The sequence below is a fragment of the Bos grunniens genome, chromosome 6 (genome assembly GCF_055505025.1).
Source record: "Bos grunniens cultivar Pamir isolate PY7600 chromosome 6, Bosgru_T2T1.0, whole genome shotgun sequence".
In the NCBI taxonomy this organism is placed as follows: domain Eukaryota; kingdom Metazoa; phylum Chordata; class Mammalia; order Artiodactyla; family Bovidae; genus Bos; species Bos grunniens.
Genome location: NC_141170.1, coordinates 85,214,812 through 85,241,798, shown reverse-complemented (window position 1 = coordinate 85,241,798; position 26,987 = coordinate 85,214,812). Strand labels below are relative to the sequence as shown.

Here is a 26,987-nt window from a genome sequence, read left to right as displayed (position 1 = left end):
ATTTAAAATGTTACTATCACAGCAGATCTCATAAATATATAACTAATAGCTAACCAAGTTTCAGAGTCTAAAATTAACATTTAGATACTGCCATCAGGTGTAAAAGTTCCCACTAAGATAATTTCAGAATTTAACCCACAGGTGAAATACATTTATTACTTTTTGCCTGTATAACCATTTTCTTTATTTCATAAATATATTTAGGAACCACATTTACTCACATAATGGTTACTTTCATATAATAATCACAAACTTACTTTACAGTAAGAGAAAAGAGGTCAATAAAACCTGCACAGAGTTCACAGAACCCAGTTAGTTGCCTTAGGCAATGTGTTAAATAGCAGCAGTTTCTGTAAATAACTCATATTTATTTCAAGTGACAGGTCTCAGTCTCAACGGCTGAATTACTCTGGAAACTAATACATGGATATGAGCGGCATAAAGAAGCAGGGGCAGGCATAATGGCAGGATAAGGAGCCAAGCAAACATTTACTCTTTGTATTTTATCCTGTGCCAAAAAGACTGGCTGCATTTCACGCTGTTTACACATTTGACAAAGCTTGGGATCTGTGAACCTGGGGGTAGCTGAGTTTTATAAAATTGAAAACTTGAGAGAGTCTTAATTCCCTGGTGACTGAGATGGAAAAGAATCTGCCTGCAATGCTGGAAAGCTGCGTTCGATTCCTGGGAAGAAAAGATCCCCTGGAGAAGGAAATGGCAACCCACTCCAGTATTCTTGCCTGGAAAGCCTCATGGATGGAGGAGCCTGGAGGGCTGCAGTCCATAGGGTAACAAAGAGTGGGACATGACTGAGCTACTAACACACACAATCTAATTCCTTAAGACCAAGTTACCTACTCTGGAGAAGTATAACCAGTCAAGCAGAGAATTTCTCTCTCCCCTCAATTACTCACAACTCATCTGCCATTCCTTAAAGTCTCCAGCATCTTTGCATGAATATAAACAAGATCTGTGGCACACAATACATTCTGTTGTTGCTTTTTCCCCCTAGAACCTTGGATAAACTTGATAATGTCAGATGCCCAGGACAAATTAGGTGGTCTACTGTTTTGTATTAATTCATTCTATAGACTCCTCAAATTTTTTAGTTGTTCTTACTCTGATAGGGACTCATCAGACTTACCTAAGCCTACAAGTCCATCTTGTTTCCATGATAAGGGCTGATGGACAGCAGCTCTGCATGCTCTGTGAGCATGCTAAGTTGCTTCAGTAGTATCCGAGTCTTTGCAACGCTATGGACCATAGCCCGCCAGACTTCTCTTCCCATGGGATTCTCCAGGCAAGAGTATGGGAGTGAGTTGCCATGCCCTCCTCCAGGGGATCTTCCCTACCCAGAGATTGAACCCATATCTCTTATGTCTCCTGCATTGGCATGCGGGTTCTTTACCACTAGTGCCATCTGGGAAGCGCCCTGTATGGTCTATTGGGTGCCATTTAGAAAGTAGTTAAACCTGCACTCTGTCTTCACGGGCAAGTAAATTCTTTTTTGAGTTTGTCCTCTCATAATGGCTGCCGCTGCTGCTTCTAAGTCACGTCAGTCGTGTCCGACTCTGTGCGACCCCATAGACAGTAGCCCACCAGACTCCTCCGTCCATGGGAGTTTCCAGGCAAGAGTAATGGAGTGGGTCGCCAGTGCCTTCTCCATCATAATGAAAGGTTGTTGTTGAATCACTTGAATACACCGGGATTGTTGGCCCCTGGGAGAGAATTCAATCCGGGGCCAGAGATGAGGCTTGATCGCTCAGAGCTTTTGTGTAATAAAGTTTTATTAAAGTATAAAGGAGATAGAGAAAGCTTCTGACATAGGCATCAGAAGGGGGCAGAAAGAGTGCCCGCTTGCTAGTGTTAACAATGAAGTTATATACTCTCCAATGAATCCAAAGAATGTCTGGAGGTTGTAAAGACCTCACGAGACCTACTCCCATAATTTACATTTTAAGATAACAGAAGGTTTAATCCAGAGACTGTCCTTAGGCAAGATACATTATTGTTATATAATCCTAAGGAATGTGGAGAAGAAAAATGTTTGTCCTTTCTTCCTCCTTGAGAATTCCAGACCCCTCTCTCCTTGGGGACCCCTAAACTCCCTATCAACCTGCCTAGGAACTGACTCTCTCAATAATGGCTACACTATTTTAATAGACTCAGCTCCCTATAAGGGGATCATAAAGGTGTGATCCAAAGTAGGCCACCAGCACTACATTTTATCCTGTGTCTGTATGGGTTCTGGGAAACATTTTGTTGGTGTAACCGACCAGCAGTTAGAAGCTCAGTCTACTTGAGGGTCTCTGAGAGCAGTCTCTGGAAGCTTTGCTGGTTAGATAAGCACATAAAGAAAACCAGGTTGAATAATTTGACCAAGATGCATGGTTTATTCCAGTTTGAAAGCTTTTTCTTATAAACATGGGAAATACTGATTTAATCACAGATCAAGATATCAGGGAAGAAGTATCAGGGTCATACTTGCATTTATTCCTTTATAACCAGTATTTTTTAATAGCTCTATTGAATTAAAAAGTTATCTCTTAATAGATACAACATGCTTAATTTATCACAGAGGGTATGAAGAAAATGTAGGTCATTCATCAGAGTGTAATTTGCAAGGGAAAAATGCAGTGGGATAAACCCCATTTTTGTCTCTTTTTTTGTATTACAGATTTAAAGTAACATAGCAATAAGCCGAGACGCTTTTTAGTTGATGTGCTAGAAATGATTCTTTTTTCTTTTTGGCCACACCATGGGGCATGTGGGATCTTAGTTCCCTGACCAGGGATGGAACCTGCAACCCCTGCATTGGAAGCATAGAGCCTTAACCACTAGACCACCAGGGAAGTCCAGAAATGACTTTAATGACTGAATACTTCAGCTACTTTTTTACTTGTCATTAATTTTAGCCGGTGTTTCTTATTTTCCTTTTTGTTATACAAAATAGATTTTAAACATATTAAATTTGCATGTGTGTGTGTTAGTCATTCAGTTGTGTCCAACTCTGTGACTCCATGGACTGGAGCCTGCTAGGCTCTTCTGTCCAGGCAAGAATACTGGAGTGGGTTGCTATTCCCTTCTCCAAGGTATCTTCCTGATACAGGGATCAAACTGGGTCTCCCACATTACAGGAAGATTCTTTACCAGCTAAGCATCTAGACTTCCTTGAAATAATAAGACAAATGTTTTTGTTTTTTTAATAAATGTGATCTAATTATTGATTCTAACGTTTGGTGCCATGAAATACCAGTCTATTGCTACCTACCCCTAGTTCCAAAATGCCCTTTACACAACACATCTGGTATTTAACTGCTGAGTTAATTTATAGCTGTCTAGATATATACTTAGTAGAAAAATGCAGAGTTACATTAAGTTTTTTTTTTAAGAAATTGCCAAACTGATCTATTTACCTTTAACAATTATTTGAAATAGATTGTTATTACTGGTCACACTTAGGCACTTAGTCTAATGATAATACTGACATAATTAAAATAAATTACTCTCAATACCTTTTAGTCTCATTTACTTTGTTAGAAGTATTTATAATATTTAATGATTTACTAGACCTTTCATTTCAATGCTTTGTTTTTTTCACTTGAAAACCACATCATTGTAAGGCTAATCTCTCAAAATTTAACAATTATGATAAATGTTCCTGAGTTACTGGAAACAAGTAGACCAGGTGGTTTCCCAGGTTTGGGATCATCTGATACTGAGGGGCTGTATGATTTTAGAATGCAGACAGACTTTTTCTGAGGTCATTATCATGCAGTATAAGCTACTACACTAATCATAGATTTGTAAGAGCCCCATTCAGCTTTCCTTAAAACTCTTTCAGATCCAAGCAAACTTGCAAGTGTATTAAAAGAGAAAGCAAAGGAGATAAGAAAAAACAGTGACATGCTATGTCAAATTTCTAGTCAGTCTGCAAACGCTCACTGAGTTGACTCTCCCTCAGCACCAGCTGTAACCCAATTAAATTCAACACTGCACAGGTGTTCACAAAAATGACTAACACAAAAGCATACTTCCCTTTAGGGCTCTTAAAAAATTAGAGTTCTTTAATTTCTATACACCTTCAAAACCAAAACCAAAGAATAAAATATTGGGAAAAGAAGAAATTAGATACAGCAGGGGAAAAACACAATCAGCATGAGCTATAACCCAATTAACTGAATAGCACTCAGGTGTTTGCAAGAGTACACACGTAAAATTTTACCAACACAAATCAACTTTCTCTAACACCCCTTAAGACTGATGATACACATCCATTTGTCTTAAGGTTTCTTTTAGATGAGCATTTTCTGAATCTGGATTCTTAAATATAAATTTCATTGTAAAATACAGTATAGTAAAAATAAAGATTTTATCTAAATAGTCCATCATGGGCACTTATTTAAAAATACATGTTTTAGTTCAGCAGAGCTACTTACTATAGGTTTTAATATTTATTGATATTCTTTGCATTTCATAAGGATGCAGAGAATATTCCCCTTTTTTTAATAAACAGAATCTAACAAATTTGGGGTGGTTTTCCTGATTTTGATTATTTTAAACTCAAGATTTAACCATGTTAGGAAGATCTACTTGGATATACAGCTTTCAGTCATGTGAAATGTAATGTCTATTTAGAATGTCAATATCAATACTTAGACACATTAGTCAGTTTCTTTTAATGTGGAAATGCAAAGCTGTTAGCCCATTCACGATTGCAATTTACTGGGCAGAAACAACTTTGTGCTCACTTTAATAGAAAACTGTAAATTGTTTACTTGGTTTGCAAAATGTGATCTCAAACTAGTAGCATCAGTAAACCTGAAAAATGTGTTGACCTGCACTATCTCACCCCTCATCTCATACACTGAATCAAATGCTCTGGGGATGGAATCAGTAATCTCTTCACTGTGACAAACCAGCCCTCCAGGTCATTCTAATACACTCTCAAATTCGAGAACCACTTGTTTATTGTATGTCTGCCTCTTAACATATCACAAAATGTGAAAAATTCACGTTTATACTGTAAAGAAAAAATAATAAACAGAATCCTCAGTTAAATAGAGTCAGGATACCCAAAGGTAGAACTTTCATGTCCTGCCACAAGAGCAGAGCCCAAGATGAAGAAAGACTTCCTCTTCTTGCCTGGTAAGAGCTCAGCCAGTGAGAGACTGTCACAGCTCACCTAATGAAAAGTCACTGTGCCATAGACTCTCAATTCCTTCAATGGACTCATTGTTTTTTTTTTTTTTTTTTTAAGTTTAAAAACATTTATTTTGGTTGCATCGCATAGCATGTGGACTCCTTTTGAAACTTCTTTTTACCTCTCTAAGAGTTCTCCTTCCTTGCCGTGCCATGTCTAGGCTGGGACAGGGCAAGGGGAGGAGGACTTTCATATGGCTCATCATGGTTGCAGACCTCAAAATATAATTTATGGCTAACCTCAAATAAATCCATTTTTTCAGGAGAAATAACTGGCAATCTTTTTGTGTTAGATCAACAATATCATGGAATAAATCTAAACATATCAGTTCAGCATTTTCCCATCCTCATAATAATGTCTATATATACTACATTATTTCTAAATTTCCAAATGTTTAATACTAGCAAAATATGTTTACTTAATGTATAATAACTATAATGATATGACATTAAATGAAAAACTTAGAGATATGTATACAATGAGTATGTGAAACATCCCTGTTACACCTGATAAAATAGACTGGTTATGTTATTCTCAACAGCTTCATCTTGAACTTGATTATACAATTGATAGAAAACTTCACAAAAGTATTTGTATGATTCCAATTTAATTTGAAGTGACTCCTCCTAAGTACATATAGAGAAGACATAAATATCACAAACAAAAGTGAAAATACACTTAATTTGTATAGTGAGTCTGTGTGTGTGCACGTGTGTACATTTAACATTGCCAACTAGTTTGGGTAATTTAGCCTACTACATTTATTATCTCTCTATACTGCTAATATTTAAACTGATCATTATTAATATCTATAAATTATTATATACTATTTACACTCTTTAACAAAGCTCTACTAAAATGTACATAATCAGTAAGGAGATGATTCTGTGAGTGTTTAGGATGTAGTTATTGAAGTGTGGTGTTGGAGAAGACTGGTTGGAGATCCAACCAGTCCATCCTAAAGGAGATCAGTTCTGAATATTCATTGGAAGGACTGATGCTGAGGCTGAAACTTAATACTTTGGCCACTGATGTGAAGAACTGACTCATTGGAAAAGACCCCCGATGCTGGGAAAGATTGAAGGTGGGAGGAGAAGGGGACAACAGAGGATGAGATGGTTGGATGGCATCATGGACTCTATGGACATGATGAACTGACTGACTGATTGGTACTCAAATAAACACATTTCTGAGACTAAGGAACTAACAGTAATAAAGATTATGTATCCAAAGATCTAAATGATTATAAACATTAGAAAGGTACATGTACATATTTTATATATATGTATACTTTTTCTCAGAGAGGGCAATGGCACCCCACTCCAGTACTCTGGCCTGGAAAATCCCATGGATGGGCTGCAGTCCGTGGTGTCGCTAAGAGTCGGACACGACTGAGAGACTTCACTTTCACTTTTCACTTTCATGCATTGGAGAAGGAAATGGCAACCCACTCCAGTGTTCTTGCCTGGAGAATCCCAGGGGCGGTGGAGCCTGGTGGGCTGCCGTCTATGGGGTCACAGAGAGTCAGACACGACTGAAGCAACTTAGCAGCAGCAGTACTAGCATACCTTTTCTTGATACATATGTGTATACCTTTTATATATATGTGTATCTTTCATTTATACATGTAGAGAGGAAAAATTAATTCTTGTTTTCAGAAAGTCAATTATACACCATTTTGGACCTCATTTTCTCATTCATGAGACAATTATACACAGTGTTTCTTCTGCATGCTATTTTGTAGAGCAACACGAATAATTTAGGTATAGTATCAACAAAAAATGTAAACGCCCATTCATTAATTTTAAAATATTATACAAACATATTTAAATTATTTTTATTTATAATGTAGTTTAGGCAAGGAATGTGAAATTAAACAACTGTCATGCTTATTTATCATTCAGTACAAAGCAGTTCATGATGTATATTTTTAGGGAATATTTTCAGAAATTTTTTAATGATAAAAAATGTTTTTATATCCAGGAAAAAATTACCTAATCTAGAAATCAACTTCTGAAAACAAGCTAGGCAGCTCTTGTCATCTAATTCTTTCCTTATTGATCACTCTTTTTCATTTGCAGCTTTCTATAATTTCCCTCTTCCTAGAAAGTACAAACAATATGTCAAAATATAAATGAATAACAAATATTTTAAGAAAACCTCTTTAAGTTCTGGAGATTTATCACATGCAGATAGCATAAATCACTGGTAAATCTTAATCAGATGACAACATGGAGGGCAGGTGTACTCTTGCAAACAAAATAAAAAGAGCACTATACGTATTACATAAATTCAATGAAGGTATTCCTACTACTTTGTGCATATTGATGTCATATAATATATGTGAACTTATACACATATACTAGCATAATCACAACCATATGTATATATGCAATGACAGCATATGTTATCACCGATATGCCAAACGAGAATCCTCTTAATAGACAGCATGCTTAAGGCTAGGAATATAGGAATGAGCCAGATTGAATACAGCTTCTGACTCTTGGAGCTTAGAGCATGGTGAGCATGAATCATATACCAAGATCACTAATAGAGCAGATCATTCAAAACCAGCTGATAATACAATATGGTTTGAAAAGAAGTTCAGAGTAAATATATGTAAAGTGGTTTTGCTTTGAACAAAGCAGAGTGAATGAAACAATGAATCCAATGCAGGAAACCATGAGACATCTATTTTTAGGTCCACCTTTAAATCAATAGCAACCCACTCCAGTACTCTTGCCTGGAAAATCCCATAGATGGAGGAGCCTGGTAGGTTGCAGTCCAGGGAGTTGCTAAGAGTCGGGCACAACTGAGGGACTTCACTTTCACTTTTCACTTTCGTGCATTGGAGAAGGAGATGGCAGCCCACTCCAGTGGTCTTGCCTGGAGAATCCAAGGAACAGAGGAGCCTAGTGCGCTGCCGTCTGTGGGGTTGCACAGAGTCGGACACCACTGAAGCGACAGAGCAGCAGCAACAGCAATCCTATAGTTACCTGCTTGTCTTTTTTTCTCAGTATAGTGTCAGAAACAATAGTCATAAAGTTATTAATATTTGAATATCAGAAGTAATATAAGTTAGCTTCTAAAGTATGTTATTGTCCAAAATATTAATGTTTCTATGGATATGAATACTTCAGCTAAAAAAGTCAGATAAACCTTAAAACATTAAGAAAGAGCATAGATGTAATTGAGAAAAAGATTATGCAAGGGGTACTTTTTAAAATAGGAAATCTTTGAAAAACTTCTTCACATATCTTTCAGTTTGCTGATACATAGAAACAGTAAGAAAGAGATGATGTATTTTACCACGTTTATTTCTGATATTTACAGATCTATGTTAACAGGAGTTGATGTGTCCTTTACTAAAAAAAGATGTACAGCACTGATATCTGATTTGAAATTTCTTATAAAAATTAAGATGATCAGGTAGGGAAGAACTTATAGAATGGAAGAAGATTCAGAAAATAGTCATAAGGAGCAGGTTACTACACAAGGACAAAATTAATATGACTTAAAATATAAAGAGGATGAAATTATTAAATATGGATATGATCACTATACTTATAACTAGTAGAAGGCTAGGAGATTTTAAAGAGGAAAAGGATGGGAAAAGAAGCTATGATACATATATACAACGGAATATTACTCAGCCACATAAAGAATGAAATAATGCCATTTGCAGCAGCATAGAAGGATCTAGAGATTGTCATACTGCAGTAAGTCAGACAGAGAAAGAAGAATATCATATGATATTACTTGTATGTGGAATCTAAAGAAATGATGCAAATGAACATATTTACAAAACAGACATAGAATCACACAAATAGAAAACAAACTTATGGTTGCCAAGGGGGAGTGGGGTGGGTAGATAAATCGGGAAATTGGGATTAACATATACACACTATTATATATAAAATAGATAACTAATGAGAACATGAGAACATACTGTACAGTACAAGGAACTCTACTCAAAATTCTGTAATGACCTATATGGGAAAAAAATCTAAGAACAGTGTGGATATATTTATAACTGGCTGTGCCACAGAAATGACCACGACAAAATCTGCTGTCCTCCAATACATTTTTTTTTAATGTTAAAATACTTAAAAATCCCAAAAATTAATTTAAATAAAGTTTAAATGCCTGGTGGCAGAGAAAAAAATAGGAAAACTACTGCCAATGAAATACATTATTTTATAGTATGGACAATTCACTTATGTGTTTGATATATATAAACTTATTTTAGTTTTTTTCTCTTAAGATCAAAAGATATATGTTATGGATTAATTACCAAAGAATTAAGGACACCAGTCCATTCTAAAGGCTATCAGTCCTGGGTGTTCTTTGGAAGGAATGATGCTAAAGCTGAAACTCCAGTACTTTGGCCTCCTCATGCAAAGAGTTGACTCATTGGAAAAGACCCTGATGCTCAGAGGGATTGGGGGCAGGAGGAGAAGGGGACGACAGAGGATGAGGTGGCTGGATGGCATCACCGACTTGATGGACATGAGTTTGAGTGAACTCCAGAGTTGGTGATGGACAGGGAGGCCTGGCGTGCTGCAATTCATGGGGTCGCAAAGAGTCGGACACGACTGAGAGACTGAACTGAACTGAGGAATTTATCTAACAACTATTATAAACAGAAGTGCACAGCTTTAAAATAGCTCATGTTTAAACTTATGTCATTGCTTCATAACTGATATGGAATATTGTGCTGCATATTCTCATTATGGCAATGCTTTTACTCTTATAATCACATGCAACCCAACTAGAATTAGAAGAATGATGCATCATGTAAGTCTCAGTATGCATGGTGGTGTTTTGTGTTGCTTTGTCAATAAGTTGTGTCCGACTACTGACTCCTCTTCAACCCCATGGACTGTAGCCTGCCAGGATCCTCTGTCCATGGGATTCTCCAGGCAAAAATACTAGAGTGGGTTGCCATTTCCTTCTCCAGGGGATCTTCTCCACCAGAGATCAAACCACTGAGCTGCTGGGGAGGCCCTGGTAACGGTTACCATGTCTTAAAAGAAGAAATCCACTGCTATCCCTATTTAATAATGTTCTTGATTTCAAGTCCCCTAAACATCATTCAGAGGATGAGATGGCTGGATGGCATCACCAACTCGATGAACATGAGTTTGAATGAACTCTGGGAGTTGGTGATGGACAGGGAGGCCTGGCATGTTGCGATTCATGGGGTCACAAAGAGTCAGACACGACTGAGCAACTGAACTGAACTGAACTGAAACATCCTTAGATCTCTGTTGTATAGGTGTTTGGTAAAATGAATTCTAGACACATAGATTCAATCATCATCACTATGAGATGAAAATTTTTAGTAACATGAACAGTTCTTTTGAGAGTACAGAAATTTATAGAGGGGCTGCTACACTGTTTCAACAACTGTCTTATGCATGCACACACTCACAAAGTAGTCCTTGCATTATTTATAGGAGCATTTTTGTTTGCAGATAACTACATTTATTCACTTTTAGAGTTGTGGGTATAGGTAAACAGAGAAGAGGATTTTCTTAAGAGAGAATTTATTAAGGTATTTCTTTTTAGGCATTTAAAAAATGGTACCATTTCTTTAAAAATGTACTTCAAGCAAAATTGTTTACCAAAGTGATTTTAGATAGGTAAAATCTATCCATTTTAATGTTTATACAAATACAATGTATCATTAATTAGGAATTTAAAATATATAATCAAATTAAGAAATGCTTACCATTTGATCTCTATTTATAGAATTACTTTTAATAACCTTTATATAGTAATTTAACATAAATAGAAACATAGTTCTACCATTAATATATGTTCACTGAATATCTAAGCATGAACTCTAATCTCAGTCTACTAATGAAGACAGATTCAAATTCATTCACTAAACTTGACTTATAACTATTTGAAGAGTAAACTAAAAGAATAATAAAGAGATACACAATTTTGCTAGAGAGAAAAAAGTTACCAATAAGGATGAAATAATCCTTGAAAGGAAGGTAGAAGGTTAAAAATGAATGGGAGAAGGGAGGTGAATCCATGCATAACAAAGCGTAGGAATGAAGGCATAAGTGAGAAATCGACAGACATGTGCAGAGGCATAAGAGGACCAGCTCTAGGTGAATAATCGGTATTTAGGTGTAGTGGATGAGGGGTATCTTTGAGCAGAAAATACAGCATGTTGTATTTTTGAAGATTAACCTAACAGGATTCTGGTAACTGAATGTTCAATAGGGAGGGTAGATAGTAAGTGAAGAATAAAAGTTAGGGGAATAAACAGAAGGCTGTTAGAATACTTCAGGAATAAAAGGGCCCGGACTAAGGTAAAAGCTGTGGACGGGAAGGAATGAATGAAGATGTCTTTTGCAAGTAGGATCCAGAGACTTTCATGTCTGACTCAACTTGAGATAGAACATTCAAAAATAACACAGAGTCTAAGGACATAACCAGAATAACATAGCTGTAGAGATGGTTCCAGGGCTCAATAAGTCCACATTAAGTTGAGACAGTTTTAATGGATTTGGAATCTTTAAACAAAAGTAGTCAAAATGTATTATTATCTCTCATCCTTTCTGTTTGAAATAAGTTTAAATCTCATTCATTTATTCAGATCATTCTATACCAATATTTACCTGGATTCTATTATGTGCCAGGCAAACACTAGGCTCTGAGAATACAAAGATTATAAAACAGAGCATTTGATTTCATAGAGTTCATAGAACAGTAACAGAACAGAGATATTAGCAAATACTTATGTGACAATAAATGATCTAATAGAAATGTATGAAAAGTGCTATGGGAATCTGTTCACTGAAGGAGCCTATAAGCGTGTATGTATTTATTTATATGCATATACTTGTATATTTTGGAGAAGGAAATGGCAACCCACTCCAGTATTCTTGCCTGGAGAATCTCATAGACTGTAGTCTGCCAGGCTCCTCTGTCCATGAAATCGCGAGTTGGACACGACTTAGCGACTAAACCACCACCACTTGTATATTTATACATATCACAAGTGAAAACATATGTATATATGTTATATATGTATGACAACTTTAACACCAATGTATTTCATGGGGTCTTTCCTTGCCTTTCCCCTTCTTCTATTTGTATCTCCCTTCTTTTAAAAAACACACATACTGCTCAGGCTCTAGGTTGCTCCACCGGGAACTGTCCTGGATGCTTGGGGCTGGTGCACTGGGACGACCCAGAGGGATGGTACAGGCAGGGAGAAGGGAGGAGGGTTCAGGATGGGGAACATGTGTATACCTGGGGCGGATTCATGTTGATATATGGCAAAACCAATACAATATTGTAAAGTTAAAAAATTAAATTAAATTAAAAAAAAAGAAAAGAATAAATCTTTATCTTTCTCAAAAAAACCCCAAAAAACCACATATAAAATAATCTCAGAATTTCCATATGGCTTCACCAATACCACTAATATAAGCAAATCCCCCCGCCCCCAAAAAATTACTTTATCTACTACTCCCCCACTTCATGGGGACAAGAGGGTGTATGGTCAAATCCAAAGTTACAAGCTACAGAAAAGTATACTCAGAGAAGAGTCACTTCCTCCCCTATTCCTCTAATCCATATTTCATCCACTTAGTTTGACTTAGGCTTCAATGTGTTTCTTCTTATTCATATAAGTAGATATAGTTGGCCTTCCTTATCTGCAGGTTCCATAAGCAAGGATTCAGCCAATAGCAGATTGAAAATATTTGGGGAAAAAAATATGTAATTTCCCAGAAAGTTCCAAAAAACAAATCTTGACTTCATTGCATGCAGACAACCATTTACATTGTATTTGCAACTATTTATATTGCATTTATATTGCATCAAGTATTATAAGTAATCTAGAGATGATTTAAAGAATTAGGGAGGATGTGCTTAGGTCATATGCAAATACTACAGCATTTCCTATTAGAGACTCGGGCATCCTTGAATTTTGGCATTCAAGTGGGGAACCAATCCACTGCAGATACCAAGGAAAGACTGTATATTTATTTAATTCCATTTTTTAAAGTTAAAAGTTAACAGTATATATTATCTGTTGCATTTGACTTTTTCACTTAACATTGTCTCTTAGAAAATCATCCTATATCATTTCACAGGTATCTCTCTCATTCTTTTTCACAGATGCATAAAACTCCATTGTATGTATTTACTATAGTTTATTCAACTAATTATCTAAGTTTGGATATTTCAGTAATTTCCAATATTTTACAACTAATGCTTCAGTGAAAAAACGTTGTGTGTGCATATTTTTGGTATTATTGAGTACATATCTTTAGGATACATAAGGAGCTTGGCTTTATTGACTATGCCAAAGCCTTTGACTATGTGGATCACAATAAACTGTGGAAAATTCTGAAAGAGATGGGAATACCAGACCACCTGACCTGCCTCTTGAGAAACCTATATGCAGGTCAGGAAGCAACAGTTAGAACTGGACATGGAACAACAGACTGATTCCAAATAGGAAAAGGAGTACGTCAAGGCTGTATATTATCACCCTGCTTATTTAACTTATATGCAGAGTGCATCATGAGAAATGCTGGGCTGGAAGAAGCACAAGCTGGAATCAAGATTGCCGGGAGAAATATCAATAACCTCAGATATGCCGATGACACCACCCTTATGGCAGAAAGTGAAGAGGAACTAAAAAGCCTCTTGATGAAAGTGAAAGTGGAGAGTGAAAAAGTTGGCTTAAAGCTCAACATTCAGAAAACGAAGATCACGGCATCCGGTCCCATCACTTCATGGTAAATAGTTGGGGAAACAGTGGAAACAGTGTCAGACTTTATTTTTCTGGGCTCCAAAATCACTGCAGATGTTGACTTCAGCCATGAAATTAAAACACAGTTACCCCTGGAAGGAAAGTTATGACCAACCTAGATAGCATACTCAAAAGCAGAGACGTTACTTTGCCAACAAAGGTCCATCTAGTCAAGGCTATGGTTTTTCCAGTGGTCATGTATGGATGTGAGAGTTGGACTGTGAAGAAAGCTGAGCACCGAAGAACTGATGCTTTTGAACTGTGGTGTTGGAGAAGACTCTTGAGAGTCCCTTGGACTGCAAGGAGATCCAACCAGTCCATTCTGAAGGACATCAGCCCTGGGATTTCTTTGGAAGGAATGATGCTGAAGCTGAAGCTCCAATACTTTGGCCACCTCATGTGAAGAGTTGACTCATTGGAAAAGACTCTGATATTGGGAGGGATTGGGTGCAGGAGGAGAAGGGGATGACAGAGGATGAGATGGCTGGATGGCATCACAGACTCGATGGACATGAGTTTGAGTGAACTTCGGGAGTTGGTGATGGACAGGGAGGCCTGGCATGCTACAATTCATGGGGTCACAAAGAGTCGGACAGGACTGAGCAACTGAACTCACGACTGAACAAACTCCTAAAATTAGGATTTCTTGGTTGGAAGATAAATTTCCATGTAATTTTCTTAGATATGGCCAAATGGTTCCTTAGGGTCAATTTTCATTACCAACTGGAATGTATAAGAATGCCTGTTTACCCACCATTTTGCCAACAGAGGGTATTTTTAAGTTTTTAAAATTTTGCCAATATCATGGGTATTTCAGTGTAGCATTATTTCTCATTGCTCTTACCATGAATAAAGATTATATCTTTTCACATATTTCAGAGCCACTTAGGAAATTATCTATGTTTATCTTTGATAAATATTTTCTCCCAATTTTAGTCTTTGATGTTACTTGGGTGCTTTTTGTCCTGTGAAAGTTTTTATTCCTATCTAGTGAAATTTAGCCCTTAATTTTATTGTGTCTGAATATTGAATCAATTTAGAAAGCATTTCCTTATACCTAGCTTACCTAGGAGTATGTCCTTATTTTCTTCTAGAACATAAAATTTCGATGTTTACATTTAGTTCTCTGAACCATTTTGAATTTACATTTGTACATGGTGTAAGGAATGTATCTGTTATTTCACACTAAATGATGATTTGTTATCCTAATAGCATTTATTAAAAAAAAAAAAAAACACATTTGATTATTTAAAAGTATTTCAGAAATACATTTGAAAAATATTCCTTGATATCATATTGCATTTTAATCTCATAAAATATATGAGAAACACTTATTTGCATGTTTCATGAAATATTCTAATTACTTCCTGAATTTTACGCAGAAGTCACTTTAACAGTTTTCCAGAAAGTAAGGTATGTTGCCTGAAATACATTCCCACTCACCATGATGTCTCTCAGCCAAACTACAACTAGTCCTTTTATACACCTAGGTGCTACTTTTCCCATGCTCTAGTAAAGTTCCAGTTCACTATCATTTATTTACCATGACTCATTGGGATCCTCTCCCACAAAAGAGGACTAAATTATCCAGCAATATTTAGGGCAAATATCCATTGCACAGCAGTTGAAACTTGAACAAAAATTTTTACTTTAGCTACAGCAAGTAGAACAGGAATGGATTACCCACTGTGAGCCAACACTCGTTCTTTAACAAAAACTGTGTGTTTCCTCACCTACCGTCCATAATCTTCCTACAGCAGTTGGGGATTTTAAAATTGAGTCTAATACTAAGATCCATTACAGACATTTGTACTATTTGTGATTTAGAAAAGTGAAAATCACCCTGCTGGGCCTAATAGCTGTCTGTCCCTCAAGATGGCAACAATTCCTTACAATGTAACACAAAGAAAGAATGCAGGCTCTGCTCCTTTATCTTCTCTTTATGTATGTTAATCTTGTTTCCCACCTTCACATATGAACATATAAAGTATAATGGGGATTAGAAAACTTTCTTCTATTTGGAACAAGACAGTAAATGTCTTAGGCCTTGCGAGCCATGTGGTTTCTGTCTTAGCTCTGTGGCTGTAGTGTAAAAACAGCTGTAGTTGGTTCTAAAACATAAAATTGAACTATTTGTCTTGAACCTTTTAAAGTTTCACTATTATTAACATTATAGAATAACTCCAGTTAAATTTAGTTTATTTAAATAGAATAATAAATTCAAAGAATCTGCCCTAATGTTGAGAGAGTTAGACATGGTTAAGGGAGCTTGAAGAATTAATTAGTGGGGTACCTCAGGTCGAGAATATCTTGATAAAACTTAACACACAATTACCATCTAATTGGCCAAAGTGCTCATGCACAATAAGTGAATATGTTGGGCACTAGGAGGAGTGGCCTACAACATTTTCTTCCCTATTTGCACACACACACACACACACACACAAACACACACACACACCCAACCACACACAATCCTATTTTTCACAATGTGAATATATATAAAGTTTCAAAAGGTAAATAATAAAAATCTTAAACAAAAGCACAAAAGGCTTCGATGTTTGTGCCTGCAGGCCAGATACTTTCCCCAATTGTCTTACCTGAACTTTAACGTAATTATTTTATTTTACCTGACAACTCAAATCCTGTTTCATTATTATACTTGAATTCCAAAGTAACAGGAAGAATTTCTGAAATACTCAGCATTCCATGGCTTGAGCTTGACAAATGGCCTTACTGTTATACTTTACAATCATGCCTGAAATGGGTTCTGTCATTCAGAGTGTATAGATTCAGTTTTAGAAGTTGCTATTATGAGAATCCATTCCATTTCATGCAGAGGACTTAATTATCTCCTTTATCTGTGTTATGCTTATTGGACCATTGAGGGAAACTAAGTGAATTTAAATACAGTTTTTGAATGTTAGTCATATAAGAGGTAACTCCTGTAATTTTTTGCATGATCACTGATTCTGTTGCTATCATAGGATATGTATTTTGAGAATTAAAATATTAATAAAGTAACACCAAGTTTCTTTTTAAAAGAACATTGAAACTGAGAAAGAGGAAATGAGATACAGTACCAGGAGAAAAACTATATTTGCAATGTATTACTAGTAAAGGCAAAAGAAGCTAAACTGTACTGGGATTTTAGAACTATTTTTGTCTATAGTGAGATGAGCTTATATGATATGGATAATTGGAGACAGAAATCATTGGATGTTCTGATCACTATGGCATGAGGTTATCTTAGCTGTGGTTAAAACTGTATACACTGCATTTTAGAAGATTAGAAGAAAAAGCCTTTAGTACATGGTGGTTATCATCTTTCCAAGTCTCAGTAGTGTGATAAGAAAGGATGGTAAATCTTGTTTTGTAGAGGAACCAAGTTCTCAACATATGTAGAGGCCTGGTTATACTTTTAATCAATGGCTCAAGTGATCAAGCCCACTTTTAGGCTCCCATGTGGCGCTAGTGGTAAAGACCTCGCCTGCCAATGTAGGAGATGCTGGAGATGTAGGTTCGATTCCTGGGTTGGGAAGATTCCCCTGGAGAAGAGAATGGCAACCCACTCCAGTATTCTTGCCTGGAGAATTCCATGGACAGAGGGGCCTGGCGGGCTACAGTCCAAGGGTTTGCAAAGAGTCAGACACAACTGAACGAGTGATCCAGTAACACATACACAAGTGATCAAAAGCTATACAGATACATAGATACATATAGGAATATGTTAAAGGAAAATTTAAATGTATTATTTCTTTTTATAAACATCTTGGTTTATTGTACTGTGTTGACAAAAAAGTTCACTGGGCTTTTTCTATAACATTTTACTGGAAAACCCAGATGAAATTTTTGACCAACCCAATAGAAAACTTAGTGGATACAAGTAAGCCTGCATTACTTTGAGGGCAAAACTCATCCTTATAAGGTAGAATCTGGAATGTTTCTAAAGGTTGTCCTAACCTTCTTATGTCCCATCTCTTTTCTCTTCTTTTAAAAACTATTGGGAACAGAAAGGTGTAGCCTTAGCCCTTAAGGTGATAAGTTTTATGGTGCTAGTCATGGGTGGAAGAGATCTTTAATGTACAGAAGAGATTTCATAATCTGAGACTACCAGAGTCTGTAAAATGCTTGGAATTAGAGATTGTCAAGAATGGGAATTACTAACTCTGTTACACGAAATGATACATTTAGATTTTACATCCTTTGAGCTTTGGTTCCTATATTTTTCAATTACTTTTTCCAGTCTGCTTTAGAGCGTAAAGTAAAACATGTATTTTACTTTATGTTAATTCCTTGAATGTTGGCAATTTGTGTAGTATCTATGAAATGCTATGTAATTAAATATTCAATAACTAGAACATAGTTTTTTCTCATTCAAAATTTGTAAATATGAACATATTCTATAGTAGAACTTGGATATTTATCATTTTCTATCCCAAATTGATTAGCATTTTTAACAGGTACTTACAGAGCATGTGGTCTACATACATATGGAATTAAGTAACTTCATATCAATTTTAAGAAACACAATAATTATATTTTGAAGTAACATTTCAGCAATCCAAAATTCAAAAGCTACTGACTGAGACAGTATGAAGTACTTTTGACCTGAAAAATGTCTAACTGAAAAAAAGTTTGTCTAAAAGATGATTAGTCATCCATCTATTCATTAAAATATTAACTCTTCAAACAATTATTAACAAACTACTTTGTGGAAGATACACAGGAGAAAGAAATATAAAGAACTTCAAGCAACTTAAACCTGAAGCTATTATTCTGGAGACAATGATAGCAAAAAATGAATTGTTCAAAAATTTCTACATATTGCAAAAATGAAGAATTATATTATTTAGCTTTGGTGTAGTTAAATACCCCCCAAATCTCAGTGGCTTACCATAACTAGTATTTATCTTTCATATTAGATGTCTACTGGATCTCTGATCTTGTTCTATTGCCCAGGCTGAAGAAGCAGTCCTTTTTGGGATATGTCATTTTCATGGCAAAGGGAAATAATCAAAATAACTTGCAGAATTCAGCAATGTCTATTTAACTGGCTGAGACGTGACACAAATTACATCCATTCACATCCCATTGGCCAACATGTGTTACAAAGCCTAAAGCAAAATCAAAGGGACAGAGAAAAAACTTTGCCTATCGGACACACAGAAAGTCACAAGGCAATGAAAGAGGATTTAGGATGCTCTTATAGAAAGAAAGAGAGAATATTGCTGAAAACAATAAAGCAGAGGAATTCTGTGTTTTCCACTATGGCAGGATTCAGGAGTCATCTCCTTATCCATGGCACCTCTTCATATTTCCTTTTTATTTCTAGTTGATTCCATTTTTGTACTATATTGACAAATTGACTGGTCCCACAACAGAGTAAACTCATTAATTCTGAAAGAATAGGAATCAATTTTACACTTAATGCAAGGAAAACATTTTGAGCTTCATAGTCATTCTCTTTTTCTTTCTTCCCTCCAGAATAAGACCAATTAAAGGAATGAAATCACCACTGGAAAAAAATATTTTAAATGAAAATTCTTAATCAGTAAAAAGTGTATAGCAATTCTGAAGCCTGGAGACAATGGGTAGCTGAATTAAGTTCCCCCCACCAAAATGAATCATTATGAAAGTTGATCCTATGACATAGATCTTACATGTGCTAAAAAGGGAAACAACCAAAATGCATACTTTTAAGCAGTAAAAAAAAAAGTGTCTAAGTCTGCCAAGAATTCCAGAAGCAATATTAAACTGGTAAAGGCAAACAGGAAAGAAAAAATATACTACATATTAAACAAGTCTGTTGTTTTGAACATTATGGTTTTCCTGCTGTTATATTTGCTAAAGGGCATAGAACTATTATTAAGTAGGAGCCAAAAAATCACAGTGTAGACCAAATGGAACATATTACTGTGAGTAAATATTTGAGAACATTGAACTTAATATTAGCTGCTATTGAACAAGAACAAAACAGTGTAAGTTATGGGTCTGACCACATGCTTGTCATAAGAGTTCTAGTTATCTCATCTGGCACCCTAGGAAGAAAATAGAAGGGAATAACAGCTATGAAACAAAATTACTTCATACAAGTTAAGAAATTCTTTCTTTAAAATGCAACTACTCATAGGAAAATATATCATTATTTTTACCAACTAGTCACACAATAAAATTGTACATACTGCATTTATTCCCATATATTTTATAGAATAAAAAGAGGCTAAGAATAAATATCATTCAAACTAACTAACTAAGACATGTTGACTGTTCAAAACATTTCCTGCAATCATGTTAGACTCGCCAGGTCTTGCGTTAGAATATTTGCCATCCACAGAGCTCTGTATAAAATATTCACAACTACTTAAGAACCAGTTCCAAAAGATGTTCTCTAGGATAATATGCGGGCTTAATGGAGTGCATGTGTTTCAAGGACATCCAACACATGAGGTAACTAATAACCCAAAGATAATGACCAGGTAATATTGAGAGTGGGAAGCCACTGGTAGCGGAAAGATGAAAATCCATGCCATAGTAATGTGTGAGAGTGGCTATAATATTTTCTGTATAAGACAACATTATAAGGGGGGGAGAAACTGCGACTAGAAGGAAAAGTCCACTGGCAAAGAGAGAAGACAACAAATAGGAAAAGAGAAGTGAAGATTCCAGAAAAATGACTACAGAAAGAGTCAGAGAAATAAAATCTCAAGAATTGCTTAATTTTCAGTTCTATTGCCAGGACACTTGTGTCTTATACACACAAAAAATCTGCCTTTTACTAGGAAACTTCTATGAATCTCATTCTTACAAACTAAAGATTATAATTAATATGTATGGTCTATATTTTGACATTCCTCTAATTATGATTACTGACAATTGACAAGTTATAGCATGACTTTCAATTATAAAACAGATGCAAACATAAACAAAAAACAAACTGTATTTGATAATCATATTGTTTATGTGGTACTGATCATGAATACTAAAACTGAGTTTTATATAGAATGAGATAAACCAAATGGAGAACTTAATGATACACAGATTATTAAAGATTAAGAACCAGTATATTCAGCATAAGAGAAACAAGATGAGAGTATAAGTTCAAAAAGATTATGTTAAAACCCTCTAGTTCAAATTTGAATTGAATGAATCAGTATGAACTCATGATGCCGTATATATAGACAGTCCTGTATTTACGATGGCTCAACTAATTAATACAACTTTTCAGCTTTACAATGGTGCAAAAGTGATATGCATGTGGTAGAGTTATACTTTGTTTTATAAATTTGGTCTTTTCCTGGTCTAACTATATGCAGTACAATATGTCCAGTGATGGCTGGAAGTGGCAGTGAGATGCCGTTCTCAGTCAGCCATGCCGTCATGAGGGTAAACAATCATTCTGTACTCACACAGCCATTCTGTTTTTCACTTTCACTACGGTCTTCAATAAATTACATGAAATTTCAATAGTTTATCATAAAATAGGCTGGGTGCTAGATGATTTTATCTAACTGTTGGCTAATATAAGTGTTCTGAGCACGTTTACGGTAAACTAAGTGAAATGACATGAAAGTGAAATCGCTCAGTCATATCCGACCCTTTGCGACCCCGTGGACTGTAGCCTAACCAGTCTCCTCAGTCTATGGAATTTTCCAGGCAAGAATACTGGAGTGGGTTGCCATTTCCTTCTCCAGGGGATCTTCCCGACCCAGGGATCGAACCCGGGTCTCCCGCATTGCGGGCAGATGCTTTACCGTCCGAGCCACCAGGGAAGCCCTGAGGTAAGCTACGCTAAACTTTAATGTTTGGAAGGCTAGGTGTATTAAATGCATTTTCAAATTAAGATATTTTCAACTCACGATGAGTTTATTAGGACACATCAACCAATTTTAATGGACCCTGGATTCTGGTTCAAATGCACTATTGAAAGAACAAGGTTATTTGAGGAATGTGTATCCTGACTGAATATTTTTGTTGTTCAATTGCTCAGTCATGTCTGACTCTTTGCTATCCCATGGACTGCAATCCCATGGACTTTGTGATCCCATGGACTGCAGCATGCCAGGCTTCCCTGTCCTTCACCATCTCCTGGAGCTTGCTCAAACTCATGTCCATTGAGTTCGTGATGCCAACTCAATAACTGAATATTTAGTGATATTTTAAAAAAACTATGGTTAAATATTCTTTGATAATGATATTACATTTTAAAAAATAATCTTATTTTAGAGATATACAGTAAATATTTATAATAACATGGTACAATGTCAGGATTTGTGTAAAAACACAAGTAGTAGTATGAAGTAGAATAGAAGACTATTGATAACTCTTGAAGCCAGGGGACACATAATGGAAATTTATCATACTAGTCATTCTATCTTTTGTATATATTTGAAAATTTTAATATAAAATATTGATGAAATAATCAGTTGCCAATAAATGACAGAAACGGAACATATTTAATGCTTTTTCAAAAATACTCAGCATCCTGTGAATGAACAGCACCAAATGAACTGAAAACATCTATACCTCTCCATACTAATAAAGAGACAAATTATGTATACAAAAAAGAATGGAAAAGTATAGCCATACTTATCCCCAATTTTACATTAGTTATGCTAGTTATATCATTTGTACATCCACTGGGAACTTTCATGGGCCAGCCTGTGTTACATACTGGGTGGTGTACTCATGTCTAAATATGGACCTGCCTTCAGAGTAGTAATTCCCTGCATTGGTTTTATTTTTAGGCTCATGAAGCCCCCTTCTTCTCCATCACAAAGTGACCCTATGCAAAGTTACTGGTATATGGTATGTATGCACTCTATAAATATTGTTGTTGTTGTTGTTTTGGTGAATTCATTAAGTAAAGAATAAATTAACTGTGTAAAATAAGTATCTTATCAAATTAATAATTCCTTATGAGTTACTAAATTGTAAGTTTGTTTAGTAAATGAATACATTATGAATTCAGCTAATTCTGAAGAGTCTGATTCTACTCAACTGAACCAAAACACAGTGATGGTATTATTGGTTTATCAAGGCAGTCTCTAAACAATTTTTTTCATGTAAAATATCATCTACAGTATATAGTGGGCAGTGTACAAGCATTGATATATTGTTAAACATAATATTCTAAGCTTTCATTCTAGACAGGAAAACAAAAATAGTTCATGATACATTTGCCAGAGAGGTACACACTCTTAAGACCTTACCGAGAAGAAACAAAACAAAATGAATGTCATGAGTTAGCAGTGTCAAAGACCAGAACTTAACCATTCAATATCTAATCTGATAGCAAATCAACCTCTTTTTCTCCCCCTCCTCTCTATTCATTAACAATTAAACACATATGTGTGGGACACCACTATGAATTATTCATTGTATTATGAAGCAATTAGCAAAGCATAGCTTTGTCTTGAATTTACCTATCAGTCGGCAGGGTCAGAAAATGAAAAACGTTTTTTTGTGTGTGGACGGTTAGATGGATAAATGCATCCATACGTGTATATATTTCCTGCTTACCTTACTAGCCTATATATAAGCTACAGCAATGTTCTCCCAATGCCCAACAATACATATGCAACATTGAAAACTTCTCTCAAACATCTAAAATACTAATATTCTTTAAAGTCTGTCTGTTAGAAAGAGAAATTTGATGAAAGTTGGCTAAACTAGTTAATATTTTCCCCAAAGATATTATTTACCCTTTGTCTGATATATTTTAGATACCAGGTTCAATTTTACTTTAGCTGGCAGATTATTTTTCTGAGACTGAGAGTAACATTAATTGTCTTCTCTATATCTGTACCCAAATTTGATTTTTTTTTTTCTTTTTTTGGTCACACAGTGCATCATGTAGGATCTTAAGTTCCCCAACCAGAGATAGAACCCATGCCCCCTGCAGTGGAAGTGTGAAGTCTTATAGTACAATATTGATTCTTAAGGAAGATACACTGGACAAAAAACTGAGTTAATGGTGCTAGTCATGAGTGTATTCACAACTTTATGATGAATATCTTATCTTAAAATTTTGAGGGAAATGTAATTAATAATAAAAAATAATTTCTTTGACATAGAACAGGTAACTTAATACATTAATAACTTGAATTATGGATCTTCTGTACTAGAAGAAAGACATAATAAAATATTTAAAGATATTAACTCAGAAATCTATTAAAATTATCTTTCTAGACTACATATAAGAATTAATTCTTAATATAACATCATATAGTTAGGAATTTTTCTCTTTGGGTAGACACTAACATTTATAAGGGGGAATTCCTACAGGCTGTCAATACCAGTGACATTGTCTTGCTATTAAAGTAAACAATAGCATTGGGAAGAATGTATTTAGTTACTAAGTTATTATGTAATAACAATATTTTACTTATGGTATTAAAATTTTAAAGTTGAGTGTGCATTTCCGGTGCAAAAATTTTCTAAATTTAGTTTAAAATATTGATAGAATTCTTGTATCTCAAATATAAATGAAGCTGACTTTTGCATTTCAAGCTGAAGAAAATTTACCACTGAACAATGGTGTTTCAAAGTTAGAAACACAAACTAAAGTGTAATTACTCCAAGGCTTAATAGTAAGAGCTGTTTTGAAGTTGACTGTAGTAGTTAACATCTCTACACGAAAATGATTCAGTTCTTGTAAGTTCTTACAATAACATATACTTTCTGAAAAGGTCATGTGTATCCTTGAATCCATGGTTAAATTTAAAATATGTCAATACTCTATCAAAATGTGCTGAGACATCAAGGAGACTGTAAGGTATGATTAATGCAATAGACTAAATACTGGGATCAATGAACCATGGTAATAATCTTATTTACAATATCCCTGTCTTCACTCAAAGTCATATGATAGCCAAACTAAAAAGTCATTTGTTCGTAAATTAAAGAGGAGGGAAATAATATCTATCCTGGAAAACAAAACAAAACAAAAACTACTTCTGTCATTTGAACTGACTATAGCAGTAAGATTCTGACCAAATTACACACATATGCATATACCTAAATTAATTTCTTTAAAGTATTCATTGCCTCCTTTAATCAGAAACATGATGTGAATATTTTTCAAATGTTCTTTTCTGAAGCTAATCCTAAATTTGGATATTTTATTGAGCCCTAAGTATCTGTCGGATACTGCTATGCGCTATCCTTACACAGTTTTACTTAGAGATAGCAGGAAAAGAGGGGAAATAGAAGGCACAATAAAAGCAGCAGCGACCTACTCCTCATGTTTGATTCATTCGTTGACAAGTTAGTTTAGTTACTGAATCAGCTGTTTCACCAGGTTTTTTTCTTCATTATTTTTGGGACCTTCATATTTTATGTCTTGTCTTCCTCATATTTTTTGTCATTTTCTCACCTATACATATTCTGTTTCAGTCAATCCAGATAGCTTCTATTTCTAATTCAACTCAGCAAAATTTTATTGAGAGTAAGTCATTTTTCTAGAGATAAACCATGAGTCCTTGTCTTCAAGGACTTTATGGATTCAACTCTACAGCATTATGACAGAAATACGTTTTGGGGTATAAAAGATAATATTTTATCTACACTGGCTTCTTGAAGGAAATAACCCCTGAATAAAAATTAGTTGGAAAAATAGAATTTGAGAACAATAAAGAGAGGGCATATTAAGCAAATAAAGATGTCTTGGGAACTAAGGCATAATCCAGGATTGATACAATGAAGGTCTAAATCCAAGTTTGGATTTGTTTTAATGATATGCATAATAGGCTCTTTCACGAGTTCATGCTAGTCAAGTATACAACTAATATCATATAAACCCTGAGATTCTCTTACCCTTACCCTGAATATATTTATGGCTCACTCCATCAGTTTCTACAGATCACTGCTCATAAAGGCCTTCCCTACCTAGGTTTATAATATAAAAAACCCAAATCCTCTGATCATGCTTTATTTTCCACTATAATTTTTCACCCACTGATATAGTATATATTTATTAATTTAATTGTTTGTTTTCTGTATCCCACTGCTAGACTGTAAGGCCCATAAGAGTTGAAAATTTGTCTATTGAGGTACTTAGTTCAATAAATATTTCTTTGAAACAGTGTATGAATGAATGCTGGTCTTCACAGCAGGAACTCTTCAGGTTTTTCAAATCCATGTTCCAAAGTTGCATTAATTAGTATTCTGCACAGGTACATAGACCCCAATCTCATTCATTTATTTATTTATTCATGCTGCTTGAGGATCGGTCTCTGAACCATTTCCATTTTCACCCTCAGAACTTAACATGAATAGTGCCTGAAAAGAGTTATCTTAATGTACACTGAATTTAAATATATTAAAATGATTTTTATATTCCACACATTCATGTACTCATTTGTTTAGGGCTTCCCAGGTGGCACTAATGGTAAAGAACCTGCCTGCCAATGCAGGAGATGTAAAAGACCAGGGTCCAATCCCTGGGTTGAGAAGATTCCCTGGAGAAGGAAATGTCAACCCACTCCAATATTCTCACCTGGAGAATCCCATGGACAGTGGGCCTGGCGGGCTACAGCCCATAGGATCACAAAGAGTTGAACACGACTGAGCAACTTAGCATGCACACACTCATCTGTTTATCAGAACAAATCTGGAAGAAATATGGCATTGGTATGCTCATTTTGTAGACTCAGCATACAGTGTCTTTCTCACACATCATATACATAGCATAGCCAACTATAAATCCCACAGCAATCAGAGAAGAAAAGTAAATAAAAGGAATACAAAGTGGAAAAGAAGTATAACTGTCACTGTTTGCAGATGACATGATGCTATACATAGAAAATTCTACCATAAAATTACTAGCACTCATCAATTATACATAGATTATACATATAATTGTAAAACTATACATAGAAGATACTACCACAAAATTATTAGAGCTCATCAATGAATTCAGTAAAGTAGCTAGATACAAAATTAATACACATGAATCTGTTACATTTCTACATATTAACAATAAAATATTAGAAA

At 35.3% G+C, this 26,987-nt stretch overlaps 1 protein-coding gene across 10 annotated transcripts in view; it reads right to left on the bottom strand.

Annotated features, from left to right (window-relative positions):
* The window catches only part of CCSER1 (coiled-coil serine rich protein 1), a 1,487,998-nt gene that overhangs the window by 207,657 nt on the left and 1,253,354 nt on the right, over positions 1-26,987 (bottom strand). Inside the window, exon 11 of one of the 10 annotated variants that reach the window (XM_086406516.1) lies at positions 178-26,604. The exons of the other annotated variants lie outside the window; for them this stretch is intronic. Coding sequence (XP_086262642.1) covers positions 26,539-26,604 — 66 coding nt within the window. The 3' untranslated portion in view covers positions 178-26,538. Of the gene's footprint in view, positions 1-177; positions 26,605-26,987 lie in introns of those variants that run through there. 10 annotated transcript variants of the gene reach the window in all.